We start from the raw sequence: 27,116 nt of genomic DNA, 5'->3' as shown, positions 1-27,116 counted from the left end.
AAGCCTTCCCTTAGGACTGGCCTGTCTAAAATAACACATACTCCTATTATTTCCTATTCCCCTTCTCTATTTTTCTCCTTAGCCCTTTATCATATCACTAACAAATACTTATACTATTTTGTTTATTAATTGTCCCTCCACCAAAATATAAATTCCATGATTACAGGATTTTTACATGTTATGCTCATTGCTATGCCCCAACATTTAGAATAGTATCTGACAACTGTAGATGCTCAATATGCTAGATGAATAAATGATATGGTTGACTGCACAACCACATGTAACTAGTAGGTCCTGCCATCAACACTTCATATTCTAAGATTTCAATTAGCAGATTAGGTTTAGATTATTTTTCACTCTGGGAACCACGACAATCCCTCAGGGGCCAGTGTGAAGGTAGAACATGGAAGCTTACACCAGCAAAAAGAAGTCATATGTTTATCTGCTTTACTAATTTGACTTCACATATGAATTGATTGGCAAAACTCATCTGGTGACTTCAAAAATCTGAAACCACTGGGTTGTACACAACACAACAGTTCCTACTTTTTACATTTCTCATGTTTTATTGTAAATGAGAGAAATCTAGATATTATGTTTTTACCATCCCTTAGAAAGAAATTAAAATCAGTATCTTCAGTCTTATTTAATAATCTGCTACAAAGGCAACCAAATTTACTATGTTCTAATTAAATTGAGTAGAAAGCAGGTTTAGGTTTTTTTTTTTTGAGATGGAGTTTTGCTCATCGCCCAGGATGGAGTGCAATGGCAGATCTCGGCTTACTGCAACCTCCACCTCCCAGGTTCAAGTGATTCTCCTATCTCAGCCTCCCAAGTAGCTGGGATTACAGGCACGTGCAAACATGCCCAGCTAATTTTTGTGTTTTTAGTAGAGATTGGGTTTCACCATGTTGGCCAGAATGGTCTCAATTTCTTGACCTCGTGATCTGCCCGCCTTGGCCTCCCAAAGTGCTAGGATTACAGGCATGAGCCACCGCACCTGGGCTTTTTTCTTTTTTTTTTTTTTTTTTTTAGGACAGAGTCTTGCTCTGTCCCCCAGGCTGGAGTGCAGTGGCACGATCTCAGCTGACTGCAACCTCCGCCTACCAGGTTCAAGCGATTCTCCTGCCTCAGCCTCCTGAGCAACTGGGATTACAGGTGTAAGCCACCACACTTGGCTAATTATTTTGTATTTTTAATACAGACAGGGTTTCGCCATGTTGGCCAGGCTGGTCTCAAACTCCTGACCTCAGGTGATCCACCCGCCTCGGCCTCCCAAAATGCTGGGAGTACAGATGTGAGCCACCGCGCCCGGCCCAGATTAGTCTTTTTAAAAGAAACACAAAAAAGTGTTAATTATGTTGTTTCATTTACAAATTACCACCACACTATACTCAGTTCACTAAATGAAGATTAAAAGCATATCCAAATCCCATTACCACAAAAATTTCAGTAAGCAGAAATATCATTCCATTCCGCCAAATTGCACTACTTGACAAAACAAGCTACAATATTTTATTCTGAATCTCACCTTGAAATTCATTGTAATATGAGGTGACCAGTCTTTTAAAATGTTATATGTTCTAATAAAGAAAAAAAAAAAGAGCACTCACCTTAATGAAGTTACAGATGGACAAGCCTGTCCATACAAACCCATCTGGCCACAAAGAGAATCTGAAAAGTAAAGAAGAGTTAGTTATCAGATACTGCAAAGTAAATTAAACCATAAGTCTCACTTTAGATTTAATTTAAAACACTCTGAAAACAGAAGTAGAATGTTCTACTAAAGAATTCTACTAAAAGAATCACCCCATCAGAACACAAACTTACATGAAAGAAAAATGCTACTGAGTCATAAGAGGGATTACACTAAGACAGACAGACATATCAGGAAGCCTACAGACATATCAGGAAGCATAACAGAAATAGATACACTATAACTGTAACATCTAAAGAAGCTGAGATTTCATAATATGTAACAAATGATTATGGCTATGTCATAAAGTGTCCAAACTGTTTTAGTAGAGTCCTAGGGATTCTAGAGAGGTGCCCAAAAGCTACCACAGAGTTAAGCATGCAAGGTTCCAACCCCCAAGTAAGTGCCCCACCAAATCTATTCTTCCATCAAAATAGTGCTACCTTTATTGGTTTTAAATATTGGACTTCACAAAGACTTCATTTAAGAAACAAACAGTTCCATTGCTTTAAAAAAAAAAAATAGTAGTAGTAGTAGTAGTAGTAAAGAGAAGCACTGAAACAGAAAGAACTTTGAATTCAAATTCTAGATTTTAGGTTCAAATTCTAACTGTGGCACTATAGACACCTTAAAGGATTTATATAACTTCAATGAACCTCAGTTTCTTCATCTGTAACGTGGGGCTAATACCACCCACATAACTTTATTCAGAGGGGATTAAACTGCAAGCTTGTTGTTAGAATTAAATAAATCAACAAATGTAAAAGTGTCTATCAGCACTACTATGGAGCACATGGGAGGGTATCAATATTTTCATTGGGCAGAACGATGATTCACAAATGCCTAATGGTAACACATAAATGGGATAAGGTAAAATGGGTTTAAGTGTATACATATGCATACACTGCACAAGTGGCGGAAACTGTGAGCAACTGAAGAGAGCATGTTCAGTCTGAAGGGATCAGGGCTATTACCAGTTCTAGTCAATTGTTGCTAGGCAGGAGTATTATAGACCCAGCATTTTAAGAACTTCCAATTTTTCAAGAGAAACAAAAAAATCCAAAATTTTACCTGCAATCTCTTGATTTTTTAACGTTTTAAAAAAATACAGATGGGGTTTTGCTATGTTGCCCAGGCTGATCTTGAACTCCTGGGCTCAAGTGATCCTCCTTCCTCGGTCTCCCGAAGTGCTGAGCTTACAGGTATAAGCGACTGCACCTGGCCCTGATTTTCATTTCCTAAATACTACGTAGGCCAAACAGAAACTGGATTTTGCTGCAAGTTTGTAACCTTTGGTTTAGAAGGTGATTGAAGTCCCTGCATCTAATAATTATCCCTGCATACACTGAAGAGAGACGCAGATAGACACTTCTATTTCTGCCAGAATGACAGGGTGGATGGCTCAATCTCGTAACCACTGAAAATAACTAAAATGCTGAGTAAAGTATCTTAAAATCTTTACATATAAATCAAAAACTTGACAGAAAATGAGGTATGATCAGAATCCAAAAACTAGGTGAAACAGTGGAAACTAGAAAGGTATGCAGAGTACTGACAATAGCTTTCCTTCACCTTTAGGGCATTATGCCAAGCACTATGAATTCTGGCTTGCAATTCCAAGACCTTGTGGGACACAATGTACAAGATGCAACAACATTCAGATCTTAACCAAGAGAAGTGCCAGGAAAACTGCTTTTTTAACCTTAGCACTTAGGGCTGGTGAGGGGATCCAGGACTATGACAGCAGCAATGTTCAGTTCTTAACCAAGAAAACTGCCAGGAAAACTACTTTTTTAACCACAGCACTTAGTGCTGGGAGGGGATCAGGGACTGTGACAGCAGTGCAAGGGTGTCTTCCCTGATATTTCACAACCACAAGCTGATCTTCCCCTAGATTATGGTTTTAAAACCTTCATACCGGCTGGGCGCAGTGGCTCATGCCTGTAATCCCAGCACTTTGGGAGGCCGAGGCGGCCGGATCACCTGAGGTCAGAAGTTTGAGACCAGCCTGACCAATATGATGAAACCCCATCTCTACTGAAAATACAAAAAATTTAGCCGGGCATGGTGGCATGTGCCTGTAATCCCAGCTACTTGGGAGGCTGAGACAGGAGAATCGCTTGAACCTGGGAGGCAGAGGTTGCAGTGAGCCAAGATCACACCACTGCACTCCAGCCTAGGCAATAAGAGCAAAATTCCGTCTCAAAAAAAAAAAAAGCTTCATACCTAGAATTGTGTTTAGGGTAGCCCTAGGATGGTTGTATCCCCCACCCAATCTTGATAGAAGCAAATGTACGTTCTCTCTGGAGGAAATCACCTTTGACCTAAGCCTGGAAAAATTCCCACAGGTAAGATCTCAAAATAAATGTATTCATAATTAAAAATCACAAAACCCAGAAGGAAATCAGCCACTCACAGCAAAATACAGCAGAAACATCAGTTAGCACAATAAACCACAAGGAATGCAGATATAAAAGTTACTAGACATCCTTGGGACCAGGGTCCAGTGTGGACTGCCCCTCGTCCTGGGAAATGGGGTGTGGCTGAAAAGGCAGCCGTCCCCTTGCCTGTCACGGAACACACTTTCGTGGGGAACCTGGCGCTAAACCACTCACAGACAACCTGCCTCTGGGTCATGGTTTTGTACACAGCAGAGCAGCTTTCTTTATTTAAAAGAAAAAAAATTACTAGACATACTTCTTTACTGTTTTATGTGTGATTTACCTAGTCTTGTATTTTAATTGCCTGTAGGTAGATAGATCTCAAATCTTCATCTCTAGCAGAAATCAATCTCCTAATCTCCAAACAAATATCTAACATTCCCTCCTGGAAATCCCAAATTTACCATGTTTAAAACTGAATTCATCATCTTCTCTTAATATACTTCCTTCCTGGATAAAATGGCACAGCCTTTTCATCTAAGAATGGCTTTCAGGTTTCTGGCTTAACTCTTACTCTTTGTTAGAGCAGACTAATTTTTTTTCCAACTCTTAGTCTCTATGAGGAATTACTTCAGTAAACACTCCTGGCCTCTTAGCCCATTCCTCTCCAAAGAGGTAAATTGGTTAGTACATAGAGCTAACTTAACAAAAGAACTGAGTACCAGGGACTCAGAATCTTTTTATTTTTTTGAGACGGAGTTTTCACTCTTGCTGCCCAGGCTGGAGGGCAATGGCGCCAACTCGGCTCACTGCAACCTCTGCCTCCTGGGTTCAACCAATTCTCCTGTCTCAGCCTCTCAAGTAGATGGGATTACAGGCATGCACCACCATGTCTGGCTACTTTTCTGTATTTAGTAGAGGGGGTTTCACCATGTTGGTCAGGCTGGTCTTGAACTGCTGACCTCAGGTGATCCACCTGCCTCGGTTAGGATCCCAAAGTGCTGGGATTACAGGCGTGAGGCACCACGCCCAGCCCTCAGTCTCTTTCTTTTCACTCTCCATCCAGGATTCTACAAGGCAATGATCTGAGTGTGTCTGCTCTGCTGACCCAAACATCCTCTAGGGTGCACTGTCCCACTGACAGATGGGGATGAGGGGCTGCAGAAAGTCAGCCAACTCATTTGGCTCTTAAACCTAAGTCACGTTCTACAATATAGGTTTTATCAAAAACAAAGGCAACTCCTTTGAAAGTTAAACACAGAGTTACCATAAAACCCAGCAATTATAAGCATATACATCTCCAAGAGAATTTAAATGTTCCTACAAAAACATGCACACAAATGATCATTTGCACACAAATGTGCAGCACTACTCATAAAGCCAGTAAGTGAAAATAACCCAAACGTTTGTCAACTAATGAACAGATAAACAAAGTATGGTTTATCTAAGTAATAGCCACAAAATATACAATGCAACTTTATTCAGCCATAAAAAGGAATGAAGTACTTTTACACGCTACCACATAAATGAACCTTGAAAGCCTCATGCTAAGTGAAAACGACACAAAAGACCACATGCTATATGATTCCATTTATACGAAATGTCCAGAATTGGCAAATCTATAGAAATGAAAAGTAGATTGGTGGTTGCCAGGAGATGGGGGAAGAGAGGAAGATTGCAGATGGGAAGTGACTGCTAGGAGGTTTCTTTTTAGAGTGATGAAAATGGCCTAATTGATAGTGGCAATGGTTGCACAACTTTGTGAATACATTAAAAACTACTGAATTGTACACTTTAAAATGGTGAACTTCACAGTATGTGATTTTTACCTGAATAAAAAGCTAATTTTTTTAAAGGTACTGTCTTGCTTCTTCATCTGTAGGTTCTTATTTCTCAATCAGCTCAAAACTCAGGCAAGGGAAAATGATCTCATATACTAAACTGTCCAAACATCAACACCCTTAGTACCTCCAATAAGTTACCATTTACTATCAAATTCTAACTTCTAGTTATCTTTCCAATCTGCTCTAGCTTCAATGCTTTAGTTCCAGTGTTATTCATTTTTCCTCTAGATTACCGTCCTTAAATGACGTCCTGAACCCTAGCCTTGTTGACTGAAAGAACAAACATATATCAGTCTTCTCCCTACCCAGGCAACTGAACAGCAACAGGGAAATCTCACAAAAGAAGGCTAAGGTTCACATTGAAGTCAGGAAATTTTAAAGTCCTCCAAGTCACAAACGAATCTCTGTGGCATCAACTGTAGTTGAACAACTATATTAACTCATTCAGTTACATCCATAATTTATTTACATGGTTTTATTTGGTGCCAACAGCACAAATCTCCAAATGTTTTGAAAACTAATATGTATCAAGAAAGAGCAGAATGACACAACCAGAATATGAGTACTAAAAGCCAGGCATTAGCTAATGAGTATGCTGCAATACAAGCTATTTACTGTATTATATTCCATTACCAACAGAAAAGCATGGAATTTCTTTTAACATAAGCAGTATTCAAGTGTACATTAAACTGAGTTACAAACTATCCACATTTAGGAAGCAGCCATCGCAACACACTAACAGTTGTATAATAACATATTATCTGGGGGCATGGAGTGAAATAGAACTAAGTATTTTGAAAAAGCTCTGAATAAGTTCGCTTTGTTTTTAAGAGACAGAGTCTTGCTTTGTTGCCCAGGCTGGAGTACAGTGGCCAGATGATAGCTCACTGCAGCCTCGAACTTCTGAGCTCAAGCAAACCTCTTGCTTCAGCCTTCCTAGTACCTGGGACCACAGGTGCACACCACTGCATTGGGCTTTTTTTTTTTTTTTTTTTTTTTCTGTAGAAACAAGGTCTTGCTGTGTTGTCCAAACTGATGTCAAACTCCTGGCCTCAAATGATCCTCTCACCTCAGCCTCCCAAAGCACTGGGATTACAGGCATGAGTCATCACACCCAGCTCGAAATACTTACGAGCTCTCTCCCCTCTCCCACCTACACAGAAATGCAATGCTTTATAATTTACAAAAAACTTACTACCATTCATGACCTTGTAGCTGAAGACTCAAGACTGGAATCCCAACTATTGACAGTTACTGTGTGACCTTGGATATGTTAACTTCCCTAAGGCTTAATTTCCTCCTTCATAAGAATGGAAAAATGCAGTAAATGCCTCAGTTACTAGGACAGTAGCTTGAGTGAAAGCGTTAGTGTAACACCAGACAAAGGTAAGAATTAAAAATTTGTTAAAACTATTACACTTAGGAATGGAAAACCAAACGACGTATGTTCTCATAAGTGGGAGCTAAGCTATGAGGATGCAAAGGCATAAGAATGATACATTCGACTCTGGGGACTCAGGGGAAAGGGTGGGAGTGGGGTGAAGGATAAAAGACTACACATTGGGTACAGTGTACACTGGTCGGGTGATGGATGCGCCAAAATCTCAGAAATCACCACTAAAGAACTTATTCATGTAACTAAGCACCACTTGTTCCCCAAAAACCTACTGAAATAAAAAAATTAAAAATTCATTTTTTATTTATTTTATTTATTTAAAAAACTGTCACAGCTCTAGAGGTCAAGAAGCTATTCCCTTTTTTTGCTTCTGAATTCAGCCATATCTTTCCAAAAGACTTGAAAGTATAACATTCACTAACATTCATGAAGAAACAACCCCTTTGATTCAAGAAACTTGACTGAACATTTCAGATTATTATACCATTAGTAACAGGTAATCATTAAAGCAGTCACAAAAATAACCTGTATCCTAATCAACCCAAATAGAAGAACTGTGCCAGAGGAAAGAGTAAAGGGAAAGAATCCTGATGAGTGAGAAGCAATCAGCTGTTCATCCCAGCCACTCTAGCTAAACCTGAAGGCAGAGGTGCAGCTTGAGCTAAGAAGTCATCTGCTTTCAGAGAGCAATTAAAATCATGAGGATCTGCAATTCACCACAGAGTATCTATCAGAAGAGAGGCCACACAGATAATTAAGAGAAACCATAAAAAAAAAAAAAAAAAAACTTGAGGAAGTTGGACTGCAGATAGCAGCAAGTGATTTAAGAGAGAGAAAGGCAATCATGTTCAGTGTAGATCAAGAAGGATAAAAACTGAAAAGAGAATACTGGCTTTTAATAGAAGATAATAATACGACAGTGGGTGAGTTTTGTGGAATAGTGAAGGCAAAAATTAGCATGGATAGGGGTTAAGAATCAGGAGTGAAAGAAAAATAAAAGTTTAGCTACAAGTTGTATTAAATAAAATTAAGTAGAAAGTGTAAGAACAGAAGGTATAGATTAAGAATTCAGGAAAGGTAGAGAATGTTAGAACTTTCATCACATTATCTCTATTACCTTATTTTATTCTTCATAAATAGAAATAGAAAACCGAAAAGCTCATCACCACCTGATATGATTTTTATTTCTCCCCCATCAGAATGTGAGCTCCATGTTTCATTCTCTGTTATATTCCCAAAACCTAGTATAAAGCCAGCACTCATATTTATTCAGTGAATGAATAAACCAGATTCTTCAAAAATTGGGGGGAAAAAAGAAACTTAAAATGAGATCTGACAACTCACCAGGTCTTTACTTAATACAGTCTTTTGTATCCATCACTTTATCTTTAAGCAATTTAGGACCAATCTGCAGTTAGAAGACCAAGTTAGGTATCCAGAACATACAAACAACTCTTACAACTCAATAACCAAAAGACTAATAATCCAATTTAATAATGGGCAAGAATCTGAACAGACATTTCTACAAAGAAGATATATGAATGTCCAATAAATACATGAAAAGATGTTCAGCATCATTAATCACCAGGGAAATACAATTTTTTATTTTGGAGATGGAGTTTCGCTCTTGTCACCCAGACTGGAGTGCAGTGGAGTGATCTTGGCTCACTGCAACCTCCACCTCCCAGGTTCAAGCAATTCTCCTGCCTCAGCCTCCCAAGTAGCTGGGATTACAGGCATGCACCACCATGTCTGGCTAATTTTTTTTGTATTTTTAGTAGAGACAGGGTTTCACCATGTTGGTCAAGCTGGTCTCGAATTCCCGACGTCAGGTGATCCGCCCACCTCGGCCTCCCAAAGTGCTAGGATTACAGGCGTGAGCCACTGCACTCAGCCGGGAAATACAAATTAAAACAAGACATCACTTCATACCCACTAACATGGCTATAATCAAAAAGACACAAAGTAACAAGTGTTGCAATGACGTGGAGAAATTCAAACTTTCATGCATTGCTAGTACAAGTGTAAAATAGTGTTGCTACTTTGGGAATGTTTGGCAGTTCATCAAAAAGTTAGACATAAGAGTTACCATATGACCCAGAAATTCTATACCCAAGAAATGAAAACATACATCCACAGACAAATCTGCACAAGAATGTTCATAGCAGTATTAAATCGTAATAGCAAAAAAATGAAAATAGGCCACGTGCAGTAGCTCACACCTGTAATCCCAGCACTGTGGGAGGCTGAGGCAGGCAGATGGCTTGAGCCCAGGAATTCAAGACCAGTCTGGGCAACATGGCAAGATCCCATCTCTAAAAAAATACAAAAATTAGCTAGACACGGTGGCTGGTGCCTGTAGTTCCGGCTACTCAGGAGGCTGAGGTGGAAGGATCAATTGGGCCCAAGAGGTGGAGGCTGCAGTGAGCTGTGATCGTGTCACTGCTTTCCAGCTCAGCGAGAGAGCAAGACCCTGTTTTGTTTTGTTTTGTTTAAAAAGTGGAAATAATCCAAATGCCCATCAACTGATGAATGGATGTGTTATATCCACATAATGGAATACTGTTTGACAATAAAAAGGAATAAATGTTACAACATGTATAACCCTTAACAACATTATGCTAAGTGAAAGAAACCAGTCATAAAAGATTACATATTGTATGATTCCATTTACATCAAACGTCCAAAATAGGCAAATTCATGTGAGTAATTAGATAGCAGTTTCTTAGGGTTAGCAGTAAGAGAAAAAGTAAATGGAGAATAGAGATTGACTGCTATTAGGTATGGAGTTTCTTTTCAAGGCAGGAGAAAAACGTTCTAAAATTAGACTGTAGCAATGGTTGCACAATCCTGTGAATATACTAAAAAACACTGAATTTTACACTGAACTAGATGAACTGTATGGTATGTGAATTATATCTCAACAAAGCAGTTAGGAAAAAAAATAAGTTCAGAACCACCACACACAAATGTTTTTATTCTGTCACATTCCTGCTGCTTCTCTCACTAGTGCCACAGGATCCACCCCCAAACCCCAAAGCTGGAACAGGAAAGGGTGAGTAAAAGTAACTACCTCACCAGAAAACAACTCTAGAAAAAACAATTACTTACAAATCTATAACTCCTTGAACCATTCAATAGTTTTCTGGTGGCCTCCACTATTTTTAAACCATATTGTTTATTCACTAAACACGTTTAATGAAGATACATGTACAGCCAATAAAAAAGTTTTATACACCTGAAAAAATTATCAAGGAAACTACCACTATCTACAAATCGACTACTTAGGCTATACTCCTCTCCTCCTAAAACAAGACCAGGGCCAGGAAGAGACTAACAGAAGATGAAAAAAAATCAGCTTCAGCTTTTAAAGACTGTTTTAACAGTAGGAAATATACGTAACTGCCTCTTTTCCTCCATATTTTAGGACTAGTGTCAATAAAAGAGGTGGTGAGCGTGGGGGAAGGGGGGCTTCCTGGCCAAACATCACAGAGCTATAACTTCTTCCAAACCCCAAACCTTACTTCCTGCAATTTATGTAAACAGATCACAGGCCACCCTCTTCAAACTAAATCATAACCCAAGCAAATAGCACAAGATTCTATTTCTGGGGCTGTCATTAACTCACTAGATAATCCTGAGGCTTCAGTCTCTCTACTTTGCTCAAAAACTTAACTACCTAATATTTGGTCCCAAAATCGTATCATGTGGTCTAATAAAGAACCCTTTCCCAATTTACACATTTATTTTTACAGAAAACCTGAAAAAGGTATATGAAATTAGATCACACCGTATGTTTAAATACTGAAATTATACAGTATATGAAATTAGATCACATTATATGTTTAAAGGTATATGAAATTAGAGGTATACGATATTAGATCACATTATATGTTTAAAGGTATATGAAATTAGATCACATTATATGTTTAAATCACCTTTATTGAATATACATGAAATATGAAAAATTCAAAAGCTAATCTACTGCAAAAATGTTGAACTCTTACATTTTAAGCAACATTTAAAGGTATTCACTAGACAAAGAATGAGTTTTTGGAGGGCTAAAGGCTGTGAGGCTTTAAATTTGAGCTCAGTTATATTTAGAAAACCAAGACGCCACTTCCCTGGATCCTGTATCTTTATCTTGGGCATTTGATTCATGTGCTTTGCCTGGTGTAATTCAAAGCAACAGATCCTACCCATATTGCTGAAAAGTCCACTGAACCTAACAGAACTTACTGGCTGTGAGAGGAATAAAATGCTGTACTGAAACTGAAAAGATAGGAAGCTATAAAGCCTCCACTGCCAGAGATGTTTAACAAAATAAAAATTACGTGCCTCATTCCCAAAGTCAGTAAACAAACCACTGCTGACTTTATAATCATTTCTATCCCATTCCTGGAAATCCTGATTTAGGTGAAACTTGGGAAATCTATTAATTAAAAGTTATCTCAGCTGATTCTGATGTAGTCTGATTCTGGAACTACTGGTTTAGGACAACGGTTTCCTATCATTTGTCAATAATGCTCAATAGGTAGTGGCTGCCTGAAGTGCTACAATGAAAAAATAATGTCTAAACACAAGCAGAAATTAGTAGTCTGCCAAGGACATGGTGATGAGCAATTGGTAACATGAAAATCATTTATCTGTCATCCCTGATTCAGTTAGACCACTGAATGGACTGTTTCTAAGAAGACTTCTGAGGTAATTAGAGATCCAGGTCTGGATTATTTACTTTTAACTGGCAGAATCTCCAGCTGACTCTAGAAAGGTAGGAAACAGAAGAATAGACCTGATATATGTACCAGGACTCTTCAAAAGTACTTATTAAGCACCCAGTATTACAAAGAAAAAGAAGACAGTATGACTTTTGCTCTCCAGATATTTATAATCTTGTTGGAGAAATGAAAATTCTACATAACATAAACGTGGGTTTTTTAAATAAAGTAAATAAAAAGATTTTTGCGCCACTTTGGATAACAGTGGGAGCCAGTGGAAGAACTGAGTGACAGGCCAAAAACAGTCAAGTATGAACCGACTCAAGAGGAAACCAAATGTGGGTTCCTGATCAGTATATGATTAAAGAGATGTATGAAGAAGATTCCATTGGCATCATTTTCCAGGGAAAAAAAATGGGAGACTTTATCATCAAGGCATGATGCATTGGAGGACAAACAATCCATTTCATGTTGTTTCTGTAAACATCTGTCCCTACCACTGGAATATCGAATTAACTTGTTATCTCCCATAATGCCTAGCACATGTTCTACACATAATACTCCAAAATGATTGCTGAATTGTCATAAAAGAAAAAAAAAATCTAGCAGATATTTCAAAAGGAACAGAATTTGGTACAGATAGAGACGTGAAGGGCCAAAGGGGTCAAATTATCCAAAAGGTGGGGAGAGTGGGAAGTGGCTATGGTTCAGTTAAAGGAGATTTAAGAAATATAACAACCAAATGCAGTCTATATACCTTATCTGGATCTTGAGTCAACTAAAAACCAACTGTAAAGAGATGTTTTTAAAGAATCAGGACATTTTATTATGAACTGGATATTAGATGATACCTAAAAATATTGTCTATTTTGTTAGATACAATGATGGCATGGTTAATATAAGAAAATATTTACATTTTCTTAAAGATGCATACTGACATGGGGTGAAAAGACAGTGTCTATGATTTTCTTTGAAATACTTAAAAAAAAAAGGTATTTGAGGCATATGTGGCACCTATCTTAATTTGTTGAATCTCAATGGGTAAAGGGGGGTTCTTCATATTTTATATACTTCTGAGTATACTCAAAAGGGCAGTTGGACTAAAGTTGTTTGGTGTTAGTTGCTCAACAATACCAATGGATAATTAATTTTTTTCTTTCTCAGATTTCAGGAAGCTAAGGATGACTAGTACTTCTGAGAAAACAGCCTAGACTCAATCAGAAGAAAATGGGCATTCATTAGTTAGCTCTACTAATAGGAAATCTCTCTGAATCTACTCAAAGAACTTGTTGTAAATTAAGATGAGAACTGAATATGAGCCAAGAGAGTGACTCAGCTGCTAAAAAGAAACAAAATGCAAACTTGGGCTTCATTAGAAGAACAGTATCCAGAAAAGGAGGGTAACAGTACCATGTACTCCTCACTACTTAGTTCACAACTGGAGTACTATATTCTGAGGGTTTTTTGTTTTGTTTTAATATAGAATTAAAATATATCACCTATGGAGGGAAACATGTTCTGTTCTGAACACCACATTTTAAGAACACTTACAGGACAGAATCCTTGGAAGGAGGGATATCAAACTAGTGAGGGATCAGAAACCAAATGTCAAGTGTATAATGACTGAAGAAACTGTGTTTAGCTTGGAGAAGAAAACACTTTCTAGCCTTCCACCTCACCTCTACCATACAGACCAGTGTAATATTTTCCAGAGGATTTCAAGAGTTGTTAATGCACATTCCATAATTAAAGAAGATTGAGATAAACACTTTTTTTCTCTAAATGACTTAAAGTGTTCAATATCCTAAAATGCTTTGTTAATGTCCAAGAAAATGATGATCGGTATTTCTCAAATATGACCATTCATTCATTCATTCAACAAATATTTATTAAGCACCAATTATTAGCCAACCACTCCTCCAAGTGCTGGGGATACAATAACGAACAGTTTTAATATCCTGGAGGATAGTTTGGGGAACAGCCAAGCTGGGTCTCTATTCCTCTAACTTGCATTGTGCTTCCTCATTTCTAAGTCTTTGACTATGCTCTCAGCCTAGAATGCTCCATGCTTAATCTTAATCCAAACACTATCTCATCCACGAAGCTTTTGTCATCATCATAAGCAAAAAACACTCCCTCTTCTCAGTAAACCCATAGCTCTTAGTATCTGTACCCATTTCTTGCTAAGAGACTATGCCTCTTAATTACCTTTGGATCTCTCACAATATCCAGGACAGTGTCTTGCATGCGCAGGTACTCAAGAGATATATGCTGAATAATCACCTTCAAATAATTGAAGGATGATCTTGTGAAAGAAGGCAGACTAGGTCTCTACTGTTCCACAGGGAAGAACTAAGAAAAAGAGATGACGTTAGATGCATATTTTGCCTCAATTACAACTAACAACAAACAGGTTACCTTATAGCTATGAGTGACCAAAGGTGTTCTAAAAGTAGCCAAATGACTATATATCAAGTGTTTTAGCGATATATTTCATTGACCTGAATGATTAACTCTTAAAATTCTAGGAACTACTAAATATATATAGTATATATATATAGTGTGTATATATATACACACTATATAGTATATATACTGTATACACACAGTATATATATACTGTGTATATACACTATATATACTATATATACACTGTGTATATATAGTATATATAGTATATATAAATTCTAGGAATATATATACTATATATACTATATATATAAATTCTAGGAATATATACACACTATATATACACATATATACACTGTATATATTATACACATATATTATATATACACTATATATACACGAGATATATAACATATACACTATATATACTATACATAACATATATACTATATATACTATATATAACATATAAATACTATATATACTATATATATAACATATATATCACTGTTTTAGACAAAACTATCTGTAGTAATATTAAAATTCTCAAAATTAAGTTTAAACATGCAACATCCTTTATTAGTACAGTGATGCATCGCTTAACAACAGGGATACTTTCTAAGAAACGTGTCGTTAGGCGATTTCATCACTGTACAAATGTCAGAGTGTACTTCCACAAACCTACATGGTAGAGCCTACTACACACCCATGCTATATGGTACAGCCTATTGCTCCTAGGCTACAAGCTTGAATGGCATGTTACTGCACTGAATATGGTAGGCAACTGGAATACAAAAGTATTTGTGTATCTAAACACAGAAAAGGTACAGTAAAAATACTGTATAAAAGATGGTATGCCTGTATAGGACACTTACAATGAATGGAGCTTGCAGGACTGGCAGTTGCTCAGAGTGAGTGAGTGATGAGTGACTGTGAAGGCCTGGGACATTACTGTACACTACTGTAGACTTTATAAACACTGTACACATAGACTACACTAAATTTATTTTTTTAATTACACTACAAGATTATGACGGCTTTGAGGTCACTAGGCAATAGAAATTTTTCAGCTCCATTATAACCTTATGGGACCACCACTGTATATATATGCCCCACAGTTGACCAAAATGTCATTATGTGGCACATGACTGTATAATGGCTATATAATAATGTCTATTATGTATCACACACAGTGTTAAGTATAGAGGATAAGAGTCAAAAAGACACTGTCTCCATCCTGGAAGAATCGATACAATGTTGTTTGATTAAGTTCCCAAAGCAAACCTGAATGCCCAGGTCATCTACCTCAGTAACAAATGCTCATTAGATGAGGAAATTCCTTAAATTTTCAGTATTTTGCAATCAGAGAAATAACTATGAAGCCATCAGCTTCCCTTAAAGCCATCTATTCACATCCCTAAATCCATTAAGTTCTTTGAACAAGCTACTCATTCTGCCTTTCTAGTTGAAAAGAAGAAAACAGAAGAAATCACAGGATACTTCCAGATGCCAAGGACATCTCTGATTTTTCTCCCAAACTAAAAGCTGTAGTCTTTGCTGGCAGGGACCCTGCCTTAGTCGTGTCCCCAGTATTTAGTACTGTGCCCAGGACACAGCAAAAGAGGGAACAGATGAGCAAGCGAATGAGTGAGAGAAATGATGAGTCCAATGTACCTGGATGAAAAACACTACCTTAAAGAAGCACTAACAATTTGGTTTTTTATTAGAAATCTGCCAAGGAATGGAAGCATATAAGTAGATCCTTAAGTTAGTTTTCAGGATTTAAATTGGAGTGCTATTTCTAGATCATTTATTGATAAATAATTACTGTAAGTAAACTTAAGGTCTTGGTTGCTTCCAGGGGACTAAAATTAATTTCTTGATCAGCAGAGCTAAATGACCAACTTCTAATGCAAAGAAAAACCCAAACCACTTAATACACTCACAACTTGACCCATAAGATAATCAATAAGTTATCAAACTGATTTGTTAACAAACTGCTTAGAAAGCAAAACAACTTCATAGCATCAAGTGTTTAAACTGCTCTTCAAAAGTCCCAAAATCAGGCTGGGCACTGTGGCTTACACCTGTAATCCCAGCACTTTGGGAGGCGGATCACATGAGGTCTGGAGTTTGAGACCAGCCTGGCCAACATGGTGAAACCTCGTCCCTACTAAAAATACAAAAATTAGCCAGGCGTGATGGCGGGCGCCTGTAATCCCAGCTACTTGGGAGGCTGAGGCAGGAGAATCACTTGAACCCAGGAGGTTGAGGTTGCAATGAGCAGAGATCACGCCACTGCACCCCAGCCTGGGAGACGGAGTGAGACTCCAACTCAAAAAAAAGTCCGAAGATCCACATTTTTCCAAATTCTCACTTGAACCATAAAAATCAAACTGTATACGTTTTCTTTGAGTACAAAAATGATATATGGTCACTGTAGAGAGCTTAGAAAATATATACAGGTTCAAAGAAGAAAATTTAAATTACCCATTATGATGCATTCTCTCCCAGTCTTTTTTTTTCTATGCAGATATAACTTCTCTATATACTGTTACTCTTCCCAACCACCAGGCAACAGACAACACATCTCCCACTGTGGCAGTAACCTAGGCATCCTTAGTGGAATCATGTTCCAGGGATACTTTTTCAATGTCTAAATTTTATAGATGTATACTTACATAAAACAAGACCAAATCTGCTATTGAGTAATCCTTTAAAGTTTCCCTTAACTCCTGAATTCTACGAAGACAAAGAATGCAGATTCAAGTAAAAATGCTTCCAATGACTAGAAATGGACCTAAATTTAACAAGGGGAGAAACCGCTCCCATTGGTTTTATGTACTCTAAGTCTGATATTATCATATGTTCTGCTCCAAGTAGTCCAGGTCCTTTGGGGTTTATAACCTTCCATTTTTACCTCAAAAATCCAGAGCAAGTTCCTCACCAAAACTTTGTCAGTTTCATACTAAGAGTAAGAAACAAGGAGAATGCAGGGTCTGGGTTCCAGCATCTGCTCCACCACTAAATAACTGAGTGGCACTGAGTCCTACCTAGCTTCTATCTCATCTTCTCCATTTGCCAATAGGAATATCACTATTAACACATATCACTATTAACACATATCACGAGGCTGTTATAAGTCTCCAAAATCCAACAGATCAGATAAAACACTTTTGAAAAAATATTATTCAAACGTAAGGTGGAAATCTTTTGAAAATACACATCCCCTACAATAATATAAAACACGACTTCCTCTGATACACAAAGGTGCCATTTCTGATGGTGACGGCTACCCACGTATACACAGTGGGACAATACCATCACCAGTTCTGTACACAGGGTAGACAAGTAAGGCGTCATAGACTCACAGACCCAACTATCCTAGCAGAAAGAGACGCCATGTATCATTCACCTCCTGCCATAACAGTCTGCTCCATCCTCATTCAGAAAGGCCAACCTGACCCTGATTGCTGCATGTTTGACTGTTGTGTCTGTAATTACCCAAAATTTGATGGCCAAGCCACAGAAACTTTTTAAACTTAATTTTAATAATTTAATAAGCACCCATGTACCACCAGCCAAAATCTAGAGTCTTTATGATAACCTACTTCCATCATATTGAATCCCCTCTCTCTGTAAGCAAACAAAATTTGCAACAGTTAGTAAGTTCTAGCAGTCTTTCCTTTATTATCCATTCCTCTCACAAATCTGTTTCAACACAATAGTGCTAATTGGCAACAAGGCTTATTAGTGGTGTCAAAGGTCAGGTCCCAATCTTAAAAAAAAAAGATGATTCCAATTTACAAGGTTTTTAATAAGGTCACACTGGCACCACACTCTACCAATCAATCAGAAGATCAATCTTATTTCCTTAGTAAACACTATACCACTGAGGAGGACTCTAGGTAGGAGAATTCCGTTAGAACTTTTTGTTTTATACTCCAGGTGAAAACTCTGACTGAAAGTCAGTTTACTGGGTAAAGCTCATCCTAGAATAGCTGGCCAACTCTATGGAATCCACAGACTCTACACTGATTTGAAGACAATAAAAATAGATACCATGCAGTTTCTGGAGAGACTCTCTAAAAATTCCCACCCAGGCCGGGCCTGGTGGCTCACGCCTGCAATCCCAGCACTTTGGGGGACCAAGGAGGGAGGAAGAGGCCAAGAGTTCAAGACCAGCCTAGGGAGCCAGCATAGTCAGATCTTGTCTGAATTAAAAATAAATAAATTAGCCAGGTGTGGTGGTACGCACCTCTAGTCCCAGCCACTTGGGGCGCTAAGGCAGGAGGATCGCTTGAGCCCTGCAGTTGGGAGGTTGCAATGAGCTCTCATGGAGTCACTATACTCCAGCCTGGGTGACACAGCAAGATCTTGTCTCAAAAAAATAAAAATTCCTACCCAAAGACCCAGTCATCTTCAAATTATTAGCGTTCAATTCAGAACAGAGTTCTCTAAGTCTGTGTTCTAAAAACAGTTCCTCTTATTGCACTCTAAGTTTGAGTCCCACTCTACAAGTATGAGTCTTGTTACAGACTATTTCATCAATTGATGATGGGAAACAAGTCAGACAGTGTGGTATTAATGTAGGTCCAATTACATCAAAATCAAATCACTTTAGATTTAGGGTAAAAATTCTTAGAGCAACCAAGTGGCTTAGTAATTATTAGAAACGAGGCCTTTATTAATAGTCTCAAGGTCAGAGCTCTTATTTAATATGGTCCTAATTATCTCATATCACATATTCATACTTATCCTATTTTTTTTTTTTTTGAGACAATGTCTTACTCCCTTGCCCAGACTAGAATGCAGCGGCATTGCAACCTCGGCCTCCCAGGTTCAAGCGATTCTCCTGCCTCAGCTTCCCAAATAGCTGGGACTGCAGGAACCCACAACCATGCCCAGCTTATTTTTGTATTTTTAGTAGAGACGAGATTTCACTATGTGGACCAGGCTGGTCTCAAACTCCTGACCTCAAGTGATCCGCCTGCCTCGGCCTCCCAAGATGCTAGGTTTACAGGCGTGAGCCACCACACCAGGTCATTTTTCCTATATTTTATCTTGTTATAGCACTAAAGTTTGACACTGTATGAGTCTCATTTCCTTTTTGTTTCATCTGTGTTGTCCTGATCCCACAGAATAATAGCCACTTTGAAAGACATCACATTCTCAGGTTATCAGTTGATATACATGTCAAATAGAATGGCAGCCAAAGGTACCTAACTACAAAAGGTTACTTAAAATAAGGAGAATGTCATTGTTATAAATATAAAAACAACATCTGGTTCCATATAACAAAGCTATTTCCATATTCCAACAGATGGCCCACAGTAATAATGCTCTGCTGATCTGGTTATAACAAATTCTATTAAATCAAAAATCCTGTACAGCAGATGCCTTTTCCAATTTCAGAGTAGGTCAATCTCTTTAACCAAAACACTATGCTTTGGTTCTTATTTGTGCACTAAAATCATGTTATGCCAATTAAGATGGTCAAATTTTGTGACAGTTGTTATAAAACGCCACTGTGGTGTTTTCTGGGTTTTGGAGTGGAAGAGGTAAAGAATAACTCCCTCTAGGACTGAAAGGCTAACTGTTCAAAATGGAAAACAAAAATTCACAGTTAAAGGAAGGCTGAGGAGAGAGGTAAAAGTGAGCTTTAGCTGTCTCAAGCCAAGGTTTCTGAATAGTGGCAATGTGGAAAGCTAAGTGACTAACAAAGCCAACAGTGAAGATCAGTGAAAACAATGTAATTTCTGAGCTGAGAAGCTTTGAGCAGGGACAAACAAAAAAATGTCTAAACAATATGTATCTTTGTACACTGTAGTGTTAAGTCCACTTTTAAAAGAAATGCGGATGCGATGTCAAGTTAAAATTGCTGTTTAACTGTTTCCCCAACTACATTTAAAATCAAATCTTCATATTCTATCATGCCCTTACTTGAAATATTATCCTCTATTAATTCATAACACAGTAAACAGAACAGTATAGTGATTAAGAGCCACAGAGTTCTGAAAATAGACTACAAGGGTTCAAATCCTGGCTCTTTCCATTCCTAGCTATGTTCCCTTAGTCAAATCAACCTCTCTGTGCCCATTTCCTCATCTGTAAAACTACCGTATTTATAAAATTTACAACTACAATAAACTTATAAAATCTACGATATATTTATAAAATCTACTTATAAAATTTATAAAATATTAAGGGTTGTAAGATATGGATAATGAATGTAGAGTACTTAGAACACTTTTAGGCCCATAGTAAGGCTTCAAAAAATGTTAGCTATTATTATCATTACATTATCATCACATGAACTCCATGAAAGTTCTGAAAGAAAAGAAATATGAAATGATTTGTCTAAAACACAGAACAAACAAGTGGCAGAATCTAGGGAAAAAAATCTTCATTTTAAGTCCGGAAGAAAATCAGTGGGCTGACTGCAGTGGCTCACGCCTGTAATCCTAGCGCTTTGGGAGGCCAGGGTTGGCGGATCACTTGAGCCCGGGAGTTAGCGACCAGCCTGGGCAACATAGCGAAACCACTTCTCTACAAAAAATACAAAAATTAGCTGAGCATGGTGGCGCACACCTGTAGTCCCAGCTACTTGGGGGGCTGAGGTGGGAGGATCACTGGGGCCCAGGAGGTTGAGGTTGCAATGAGCCATGATCGTGCCACTGCACTCCAGCCTGGGCAAGAGTGAGACCCTGTCTCAAAAACAAAACAAACAAACAAAAAAAAACAGTGATTCTTTGAGTCAGTACATTTTCCAGTCCCTCTAAGTCTCCAGGAAATTACATGAGAATCTTTAAGTTAAAACAGCAGCACAGAGTAGTGGAAATAGCACAAATATGAACTAAGAAGACCTACCTGCTCCACCAATTACTTAAGTGTACAACCCTAAGCAGGTCACCTAAACTTCAAATTGCTCATCTTTAAGATGTTCTGCCTTTATCACAGGGTTGTTGAGATCAAATTAGAGAATGTATGAGAAAATGTATATAAACCAATAAAACACTATATGAATGTTCAAGGGCCATGTCTTATTCATCTTTATATCCCCAATGCTTAGCAAAATGCATGGCAGAGGTTATAATCTAAAAGAAGGCCATGTGAGGGGTTGGCAGGGTGAAGATTCAATGAAAATGGGGAGGAGTTTAAAAGAATTAAGAAACTTGACCAGGCGCGGTGGCTTACACCTGTAGTCTCAGCACTTTGGGAGGCCAAGGCAGGCAGACCACTTGAGGTCAGGAGTTCAAGACCAGCCTGGCCAACATGGTGAAACCTCGTCTCCACTAAAAATGCAGAAATTAGCCGGGCATGGTGGTGCACGCCTGTAATCCCAGCTACTGTGGAGGGTGAGGTGGGAGAATCGCTTGAACCTGGGAGGCAGAGGTTGCAGCGAGCCGAGATGGCGCCACTGCACTCCAGCCTAGGCGACAGAGAGAAACTCTGTCTCAAATAATAATAATAATAATGAAAGAATAAGAAACTCAAATGCCCATCAACTAAAGCAATGGCTATCAACGTAGTATATACATACAGTGGAATATTATTTGGCAATAAAAAGGAATGAAATACTGATACGTGCTACATGGATGGGCCTTGAAACATATGCAAGTGAAAGAAGTCAGACACAAAAGACCGTATGTTGTATGAAATGCCCACAACAGGCATTTGGAATTATCAACATCTCTACAAGATTGTAAGTACATGTAAGTACATTGTAAGTAAATGCCTGGAGGTGAGGGTACGGGGAGTGACTGCCAATGGGTACAAGGCTTCTTTTTGAAATGCTGTCCTAAAAATGACTGTGGTGATGGTTGCACAACTCTGTGAATACACTAAAAACCACTGACTTGTATACTTTAAATGTGTGAATGAAATGGTATGTGAATTATACTTCAAGAAAGCTTTTAAAAAAAAAAAGAATAAAAGTTTAAGGAGAGAAGCGTTAAAGTATAAAATCACTGGCTTTGGAACATAAGTTTGTTTCTTTTTTTAAGGAAATACTAATAATTACCATATCAGATCCTAATGTCTCTACAAATCCTGTGAAAAACAAATCTGGCATCTATTCTTACCCCTTCTTTCAAATTTCTCTCTAAGTTTACAAATTATCTCTTCTGGTTTAATTCAATTGTCTTTTCATTGTAGTCACTGTTTCTGAACTTCTACACCGCATTTGAAACTGTCAACACCCTGCCCTTGTAGAAAATCTTCCTATCCTGGAAATGATGCACTTTCTGGTTCTTCTCAGAATGCTATTAGCCTATTTCAGGACCCAAAATTCCAAACCTCAAAGCTCTTTCTTCATTATACTACTACCCTCCCAACACACATCTACTGATGTGTTTTACTAGCATCTATATCCCTGGTCAGTGCAAAATCTACCTTTCATCTAACCGTTCATTGTATATGGGAATAATTACATGCATAAGGTTAAGCAACTTGCCCAAAGTCCCTTCTGATTTTAATACCTTATTATGAAGATTTAATGAATTAAACAAACGTAGGCGCTGAGAATATCTGTCATACAGTAAGTAAATGTTAGCTATTATTTTATTCCTACAACCACTATCTTATATCAGACCCTCATCAGCTTATTCCTAAAATTCTCCATAAGCATTCTAATCAGTCTCTCCACTCCCAGGACACTCAGCTGAAACAAAAACCTTCCTCAGGAACAAGATGCATCATCTTACTCTCATTCTTTAGAACCCATTGTGGTACCCTATCAAACTAAACCCTCTATCCTTGAAAGATCCTCCATCAATACCCCCTCACCAATCCTAAACTTATTTATTATTATTCACCAACACAGATGATCTGACAGTCAAGCTCCTTGATATCATTTGTACATTGCCACTTCTCTCGCTTTGCACAGGCCCCTTCACTCTCCTGAAATACACCTCTTTCCCTTTGGAAATGTGTATCTTTCTCAAATGTCCCTTACACTTTTGACCTTGGTTGTACTGTTATCCCAAGGAGAAGTTTGATGCAGTTTGATAATTCTGAATGATGTACATGTTTCCCGAACAGAAAAAGAAACTCTGTTCTTTCGATATAAGTTGAAGCTTTCCAAGAGACCACGTATCTTATTCGTCTCTTCATACAGACTTCACACATAGATAACACGGTACTTTACAGAAGTACACAAATGCTGACTTACCAAAAAAAAACAAAAAGCCTCAGTATGTATCAGAACAACATTCTCCATTTTCCACTGCCCCACCCATACTTAGCATAATGAAAAGATATAATCTAAAATCTATATTTAAATATTTTCATTCTACATAGAAGGAAAGGGAATATACGAACTGTACCAGATAAAAGGAAAAAAATGTCAAAAATATACTCAAAGAATGTACAATGTGAAAAACAAAGTGAGAATGCAGGCCACTTTGGAATCTAATAAGTGACTTTGAAACATTAAGTTTTTTTATTTTACCCAAACTAATGAACAAAAAAGAGCCAAAATAAACACGTTCTAGCCTAGTCCAAAAAAAAATCTAATGAAAGCATGAGAAACTTCCCAGTTTTGTCCTCGGCAGCACAAAACCAAGAAGATTCACCTCAATTCTGAGACACAAAAGCAAAAAGAGAAATCCTCCTATTTATCTAAGAAACTAAAAAATTTAATCACGTCTATATAATATATGCCACTCAGAAAAAGAGACAGGAGTTACTGCTTTTCTATAAATATTTGCTAGGGACCAGGAGGAATAGGCTTCTCTCACTGTTACTGCGGGAACAATCTGTGGTCTCAAAACAGCAAAACAGAAGATGGAAACCCTAATCTGGAAGAGACATTAAGAAAAAAACTACTCAAACCATGTTTCAAACCAGTTTCAAAAAAAGAGAGTGCAATGGGTACTCAACAGAGTAAGAGGAAAAGTGAAGTAAAAGAGCTTCTACAAAATAAGTGACTAGGTGAAACTAGTGCTGCCTTGTGAGAAAAAGAGCTATGCATATAACGCTCCTATGACATCACGCTTTTTCACTGGGAAACAAAACAGAAGGAAGAAAACACACACAAATAAATCTCAGAAAAAGACCAAAAAGGTGCCCACCAATCTCTAACTCCTTCAGGAATTAGAGTGAATGGCTCTAACTCATTCAGGAATCCAACCAGGGACAACACAGACGTGGAATGCACCAACACGGAATAGTAAAACCTTTGCTAACCAGACACACAAAAAGTAAAAAAGAGAAATGAAAACTATACACCTGAATGCATCCGTAGCAAGCGCTTATTCTCTATGATTAAGCAACAGAGAAAAGAATAAGAGCAGCTAATGGAAGAGGAAAAAAGATGTTAATGAAACTAAGCCCTGTTATGTCCCCTACTGGCCTCAATTTCAGAGTACAACTCTCGATTCTTCATCTAACCAACAGCCGGCCTCGGCAAAGCAAACTGACCCTAACACCTTCCACGCCACCCGGAGGAAATCACAGAGGAAAAACCATCCCGTTAACCTCCCTCCTCACCAGCTGCAAAAATGGAGCTGGGAGGGGGGGCGGGAGACACTCTACCACGTGGGCAGGATGCAACACACACAGGACAGCAACACGTCCGCATGGAACGGCTGCCTTTGCCCTAATCCCAGCAAAGGACACAGACACAGGATGGGCGGGAACGCAAGCACCCTCGCATGGGCCTCCTCTCCCCAAAGGGCCACTCCAAGGCGTGAGGTACAGCCGGCCCTGCCGGCAGAAAAGCGCCCCCAAGCTTAAAGGGAAGAAGCCGCAGAGTGCCGGGGTCGGGGGCTAGCCCAGGCCAGGGGACAGGTCATGGAGGGAAGGAGACGGTCGCTGCCCTAGGACTAGGCGCCCCCGGGATCCACGTCTGGTTCCCCGGGGCCCCGCCTGGGGGAGGGGCGGGAGACGCGAAGCCGCTGCTTCCCAGCTGAGGGGCAGCAGCAGCTGAGAAGCGCCGCGGGGGAGGGAAGGACCCAGCCCTCGGCGTCCGCCAGGCCCCAGCCGGGGCCCAGGCCCCCTGCCCCGCCCGCCGCCCACCCCGCAGCGCGGCTGCGGCTAGAAGAGAGAGGGCGTCTCGCGGAGGGCAGCCCCTGCCTCCGTCCCGGGAGATGCCACAGCCCCGCCTCCTCGCCCGCCGCCCAGGCCCGGCCGCCCTGGCGGGGGGCACTTACCTCAGGCTGCGCAGGCCGGGACGGCCCGGCCGAGCCCCCGGCCGCTCCGTGCGTCTCCGCCCCCCCGGGAAAGGTCCCAACGGTGCCTACTGCGAGCGGTCGAGGCCCCGAGCAGCCCCGAGAGCGGCGGCGGCAGCAAGAGCAGCCAACATCCGGGGCCGCGCACCCGGAACTACTTCCCGACCCGCATCCCCCGCCCGCCCTCGCCGCCACCGCCTCCTGCGGCGTCGCTGCGCCGCCGGCCCGGCGTCAGCGGCGTCAAGTCCCTGCGCGGTCACGGTCGCTTCGACGCACGCGGGATCCCTCCGCTGGGACAAGTAGTGCCCTGAGACTCCCGGGGCTCTGCCTCGGCGCAGTCGGTGTCATCTAGCGGCCGGCAGTTCCGAGCGACTTAGGGTCCTTGTGCCTCGGAGTGGCGTCTGGGAGCAAAGGCGGCGGAGGCAACCCCGCAGTTGAGGACAGTAGGGATCGGTGGCTTTGGACCCTGCCCACGGATACCTGGGGCCCCATGCCCCGAAGGAATGGTGCCTTCTGCCCTCCCCCGCCCCCCAACCTCCGCCACCTCACCGAAGCGCCCGGCACCTTAGCCTCCTCTCCAGGAAAGCGGACGCCTTTTCCGACCTGGCACACCGCGGATTCCGGGACCCCCAACAAAGGCGCCTTGGACCTTCAGGACACCCCTCTTTTCAGAACTTCATGAGTCCCAGGTGCTAGACTCATGTCTGCGGAGGCCTTTCCCGTGCCTGGTCTTACTTTCTTTCTTAAAGGAGTTGGACCTCTAAAGGCCCTTCTAATTCTCAAGGTAGCTACCCAGGTTATGGTACTACTATCAGTAGGTGGAGCGTTTAGAAGGGTAGTTTGGTCGACGAGTGAACTTTGGAATTTACTTCTACGTCAGTCTTCACTGATTCTTTCTCTAAACTATTAGCACTGATAATCTGCCCTATAATTTCACACTTAATTACATTCCAGTGTAGTATTTGCTGTTGCTTCATTCGCGTTAGTCACATATTCCCCTGCAGCGCCAAACACGCTTTTGAACTCACAATGGGTGGCTCAATATTTGGAGACTTAGATATTTGTTAGATGAATACTAGGCTGATTGGATGAGAGGAAAAGGAGAGGCATGAGTGAATTGGCCCTGGGTGCTTTTTTGACATAGTCTCAAAGGGTTCAGATAAAGACCTCCAGCAGATCTGAGCACACAATTCCTTCAGTAAACATTGAACACCTGCCGTTTGGTCAAGCATTTCTAGGCACTGGAGATTCAAAGTATTCACATATTCCTTTTCTTTATAAGACTAGCAAGATTCTGAAGATTCATGTACTCATTCACTCAACGAATATTTGCCAATCACTACTAAGGTTGCCAGACACTATTTTAGTGCTTGGGATGTATCAGTAAACAGAAGAGAGAGAGAAAACAAATACCCTTCCCTGTTGGAGCTTTCATTCTAATATAGGGAGAAAGATGATAAACGTAAGAGAATTATGTAATATGTTAGAAGGCATATGGGGG

At 39.7% G+C, this 27,116-nt stretch overlaps 1 protein-coding gene across 19 annotated transcripts in view; it reads right to left on the bottom strand.

The window, feature by feature from the left end:
• The window catches only part of FOXJ3 (forkhead box J3), a 160,616-nt gene extending 134,197 nt beyond the window's left edge, over positions 1-26,419 (bottom strand). For 8 of the 19 annotated variants that reach the window (XM_063803002.1, XM_009455387.5, XM_063803045.1 and 5 more), the window contains exons 1-2: positions 25,598-25,737; positions 1,614-1,674 (exon numbers count right to left, since the gene is read on the bottom strand). Coding sequence is in view for 10 of the 19 variants with exons in the window: in XM_016960343.4 (XP_016815832.1) it covers positions 1,614-1,657 (44 nt within the window). In the remaining 9 variants the exon portion in view is untranslated. Of the gene's footprint in view, positions 1-1,613; positions 1,675-1,830; positions 2,000-14,243; positions 14,388-15,319; positions 16,545-25,597; positions 25,815-26,164 lie in introns of those variants that run through there. The other 11 variants (XM_063803027.1, XM_063803010.1, XM_009455374.5 and 8 more) reach the window with 10 other exon arrangements.
• Positions 26,420-27,116: the final 697 nt, after the last annotated feature.

This window comes from Pan troglodytes, chromosome 1 (genome assembly GCF_028858775.2).
Source record: "Pan troglodytes isolate AG18354 chromosome 1, NHGRI_mPanTro3-v2.0_pri, whole genome shotgun sequence".
NCBI lineage: Eukaryota > Metazoa > Chordata > Mammalia > Primates > Hominidae > Pan > Pan troglodytes.
This window is presented reverse-complemented; position numbering and strand designations above follow the sequence as displayed.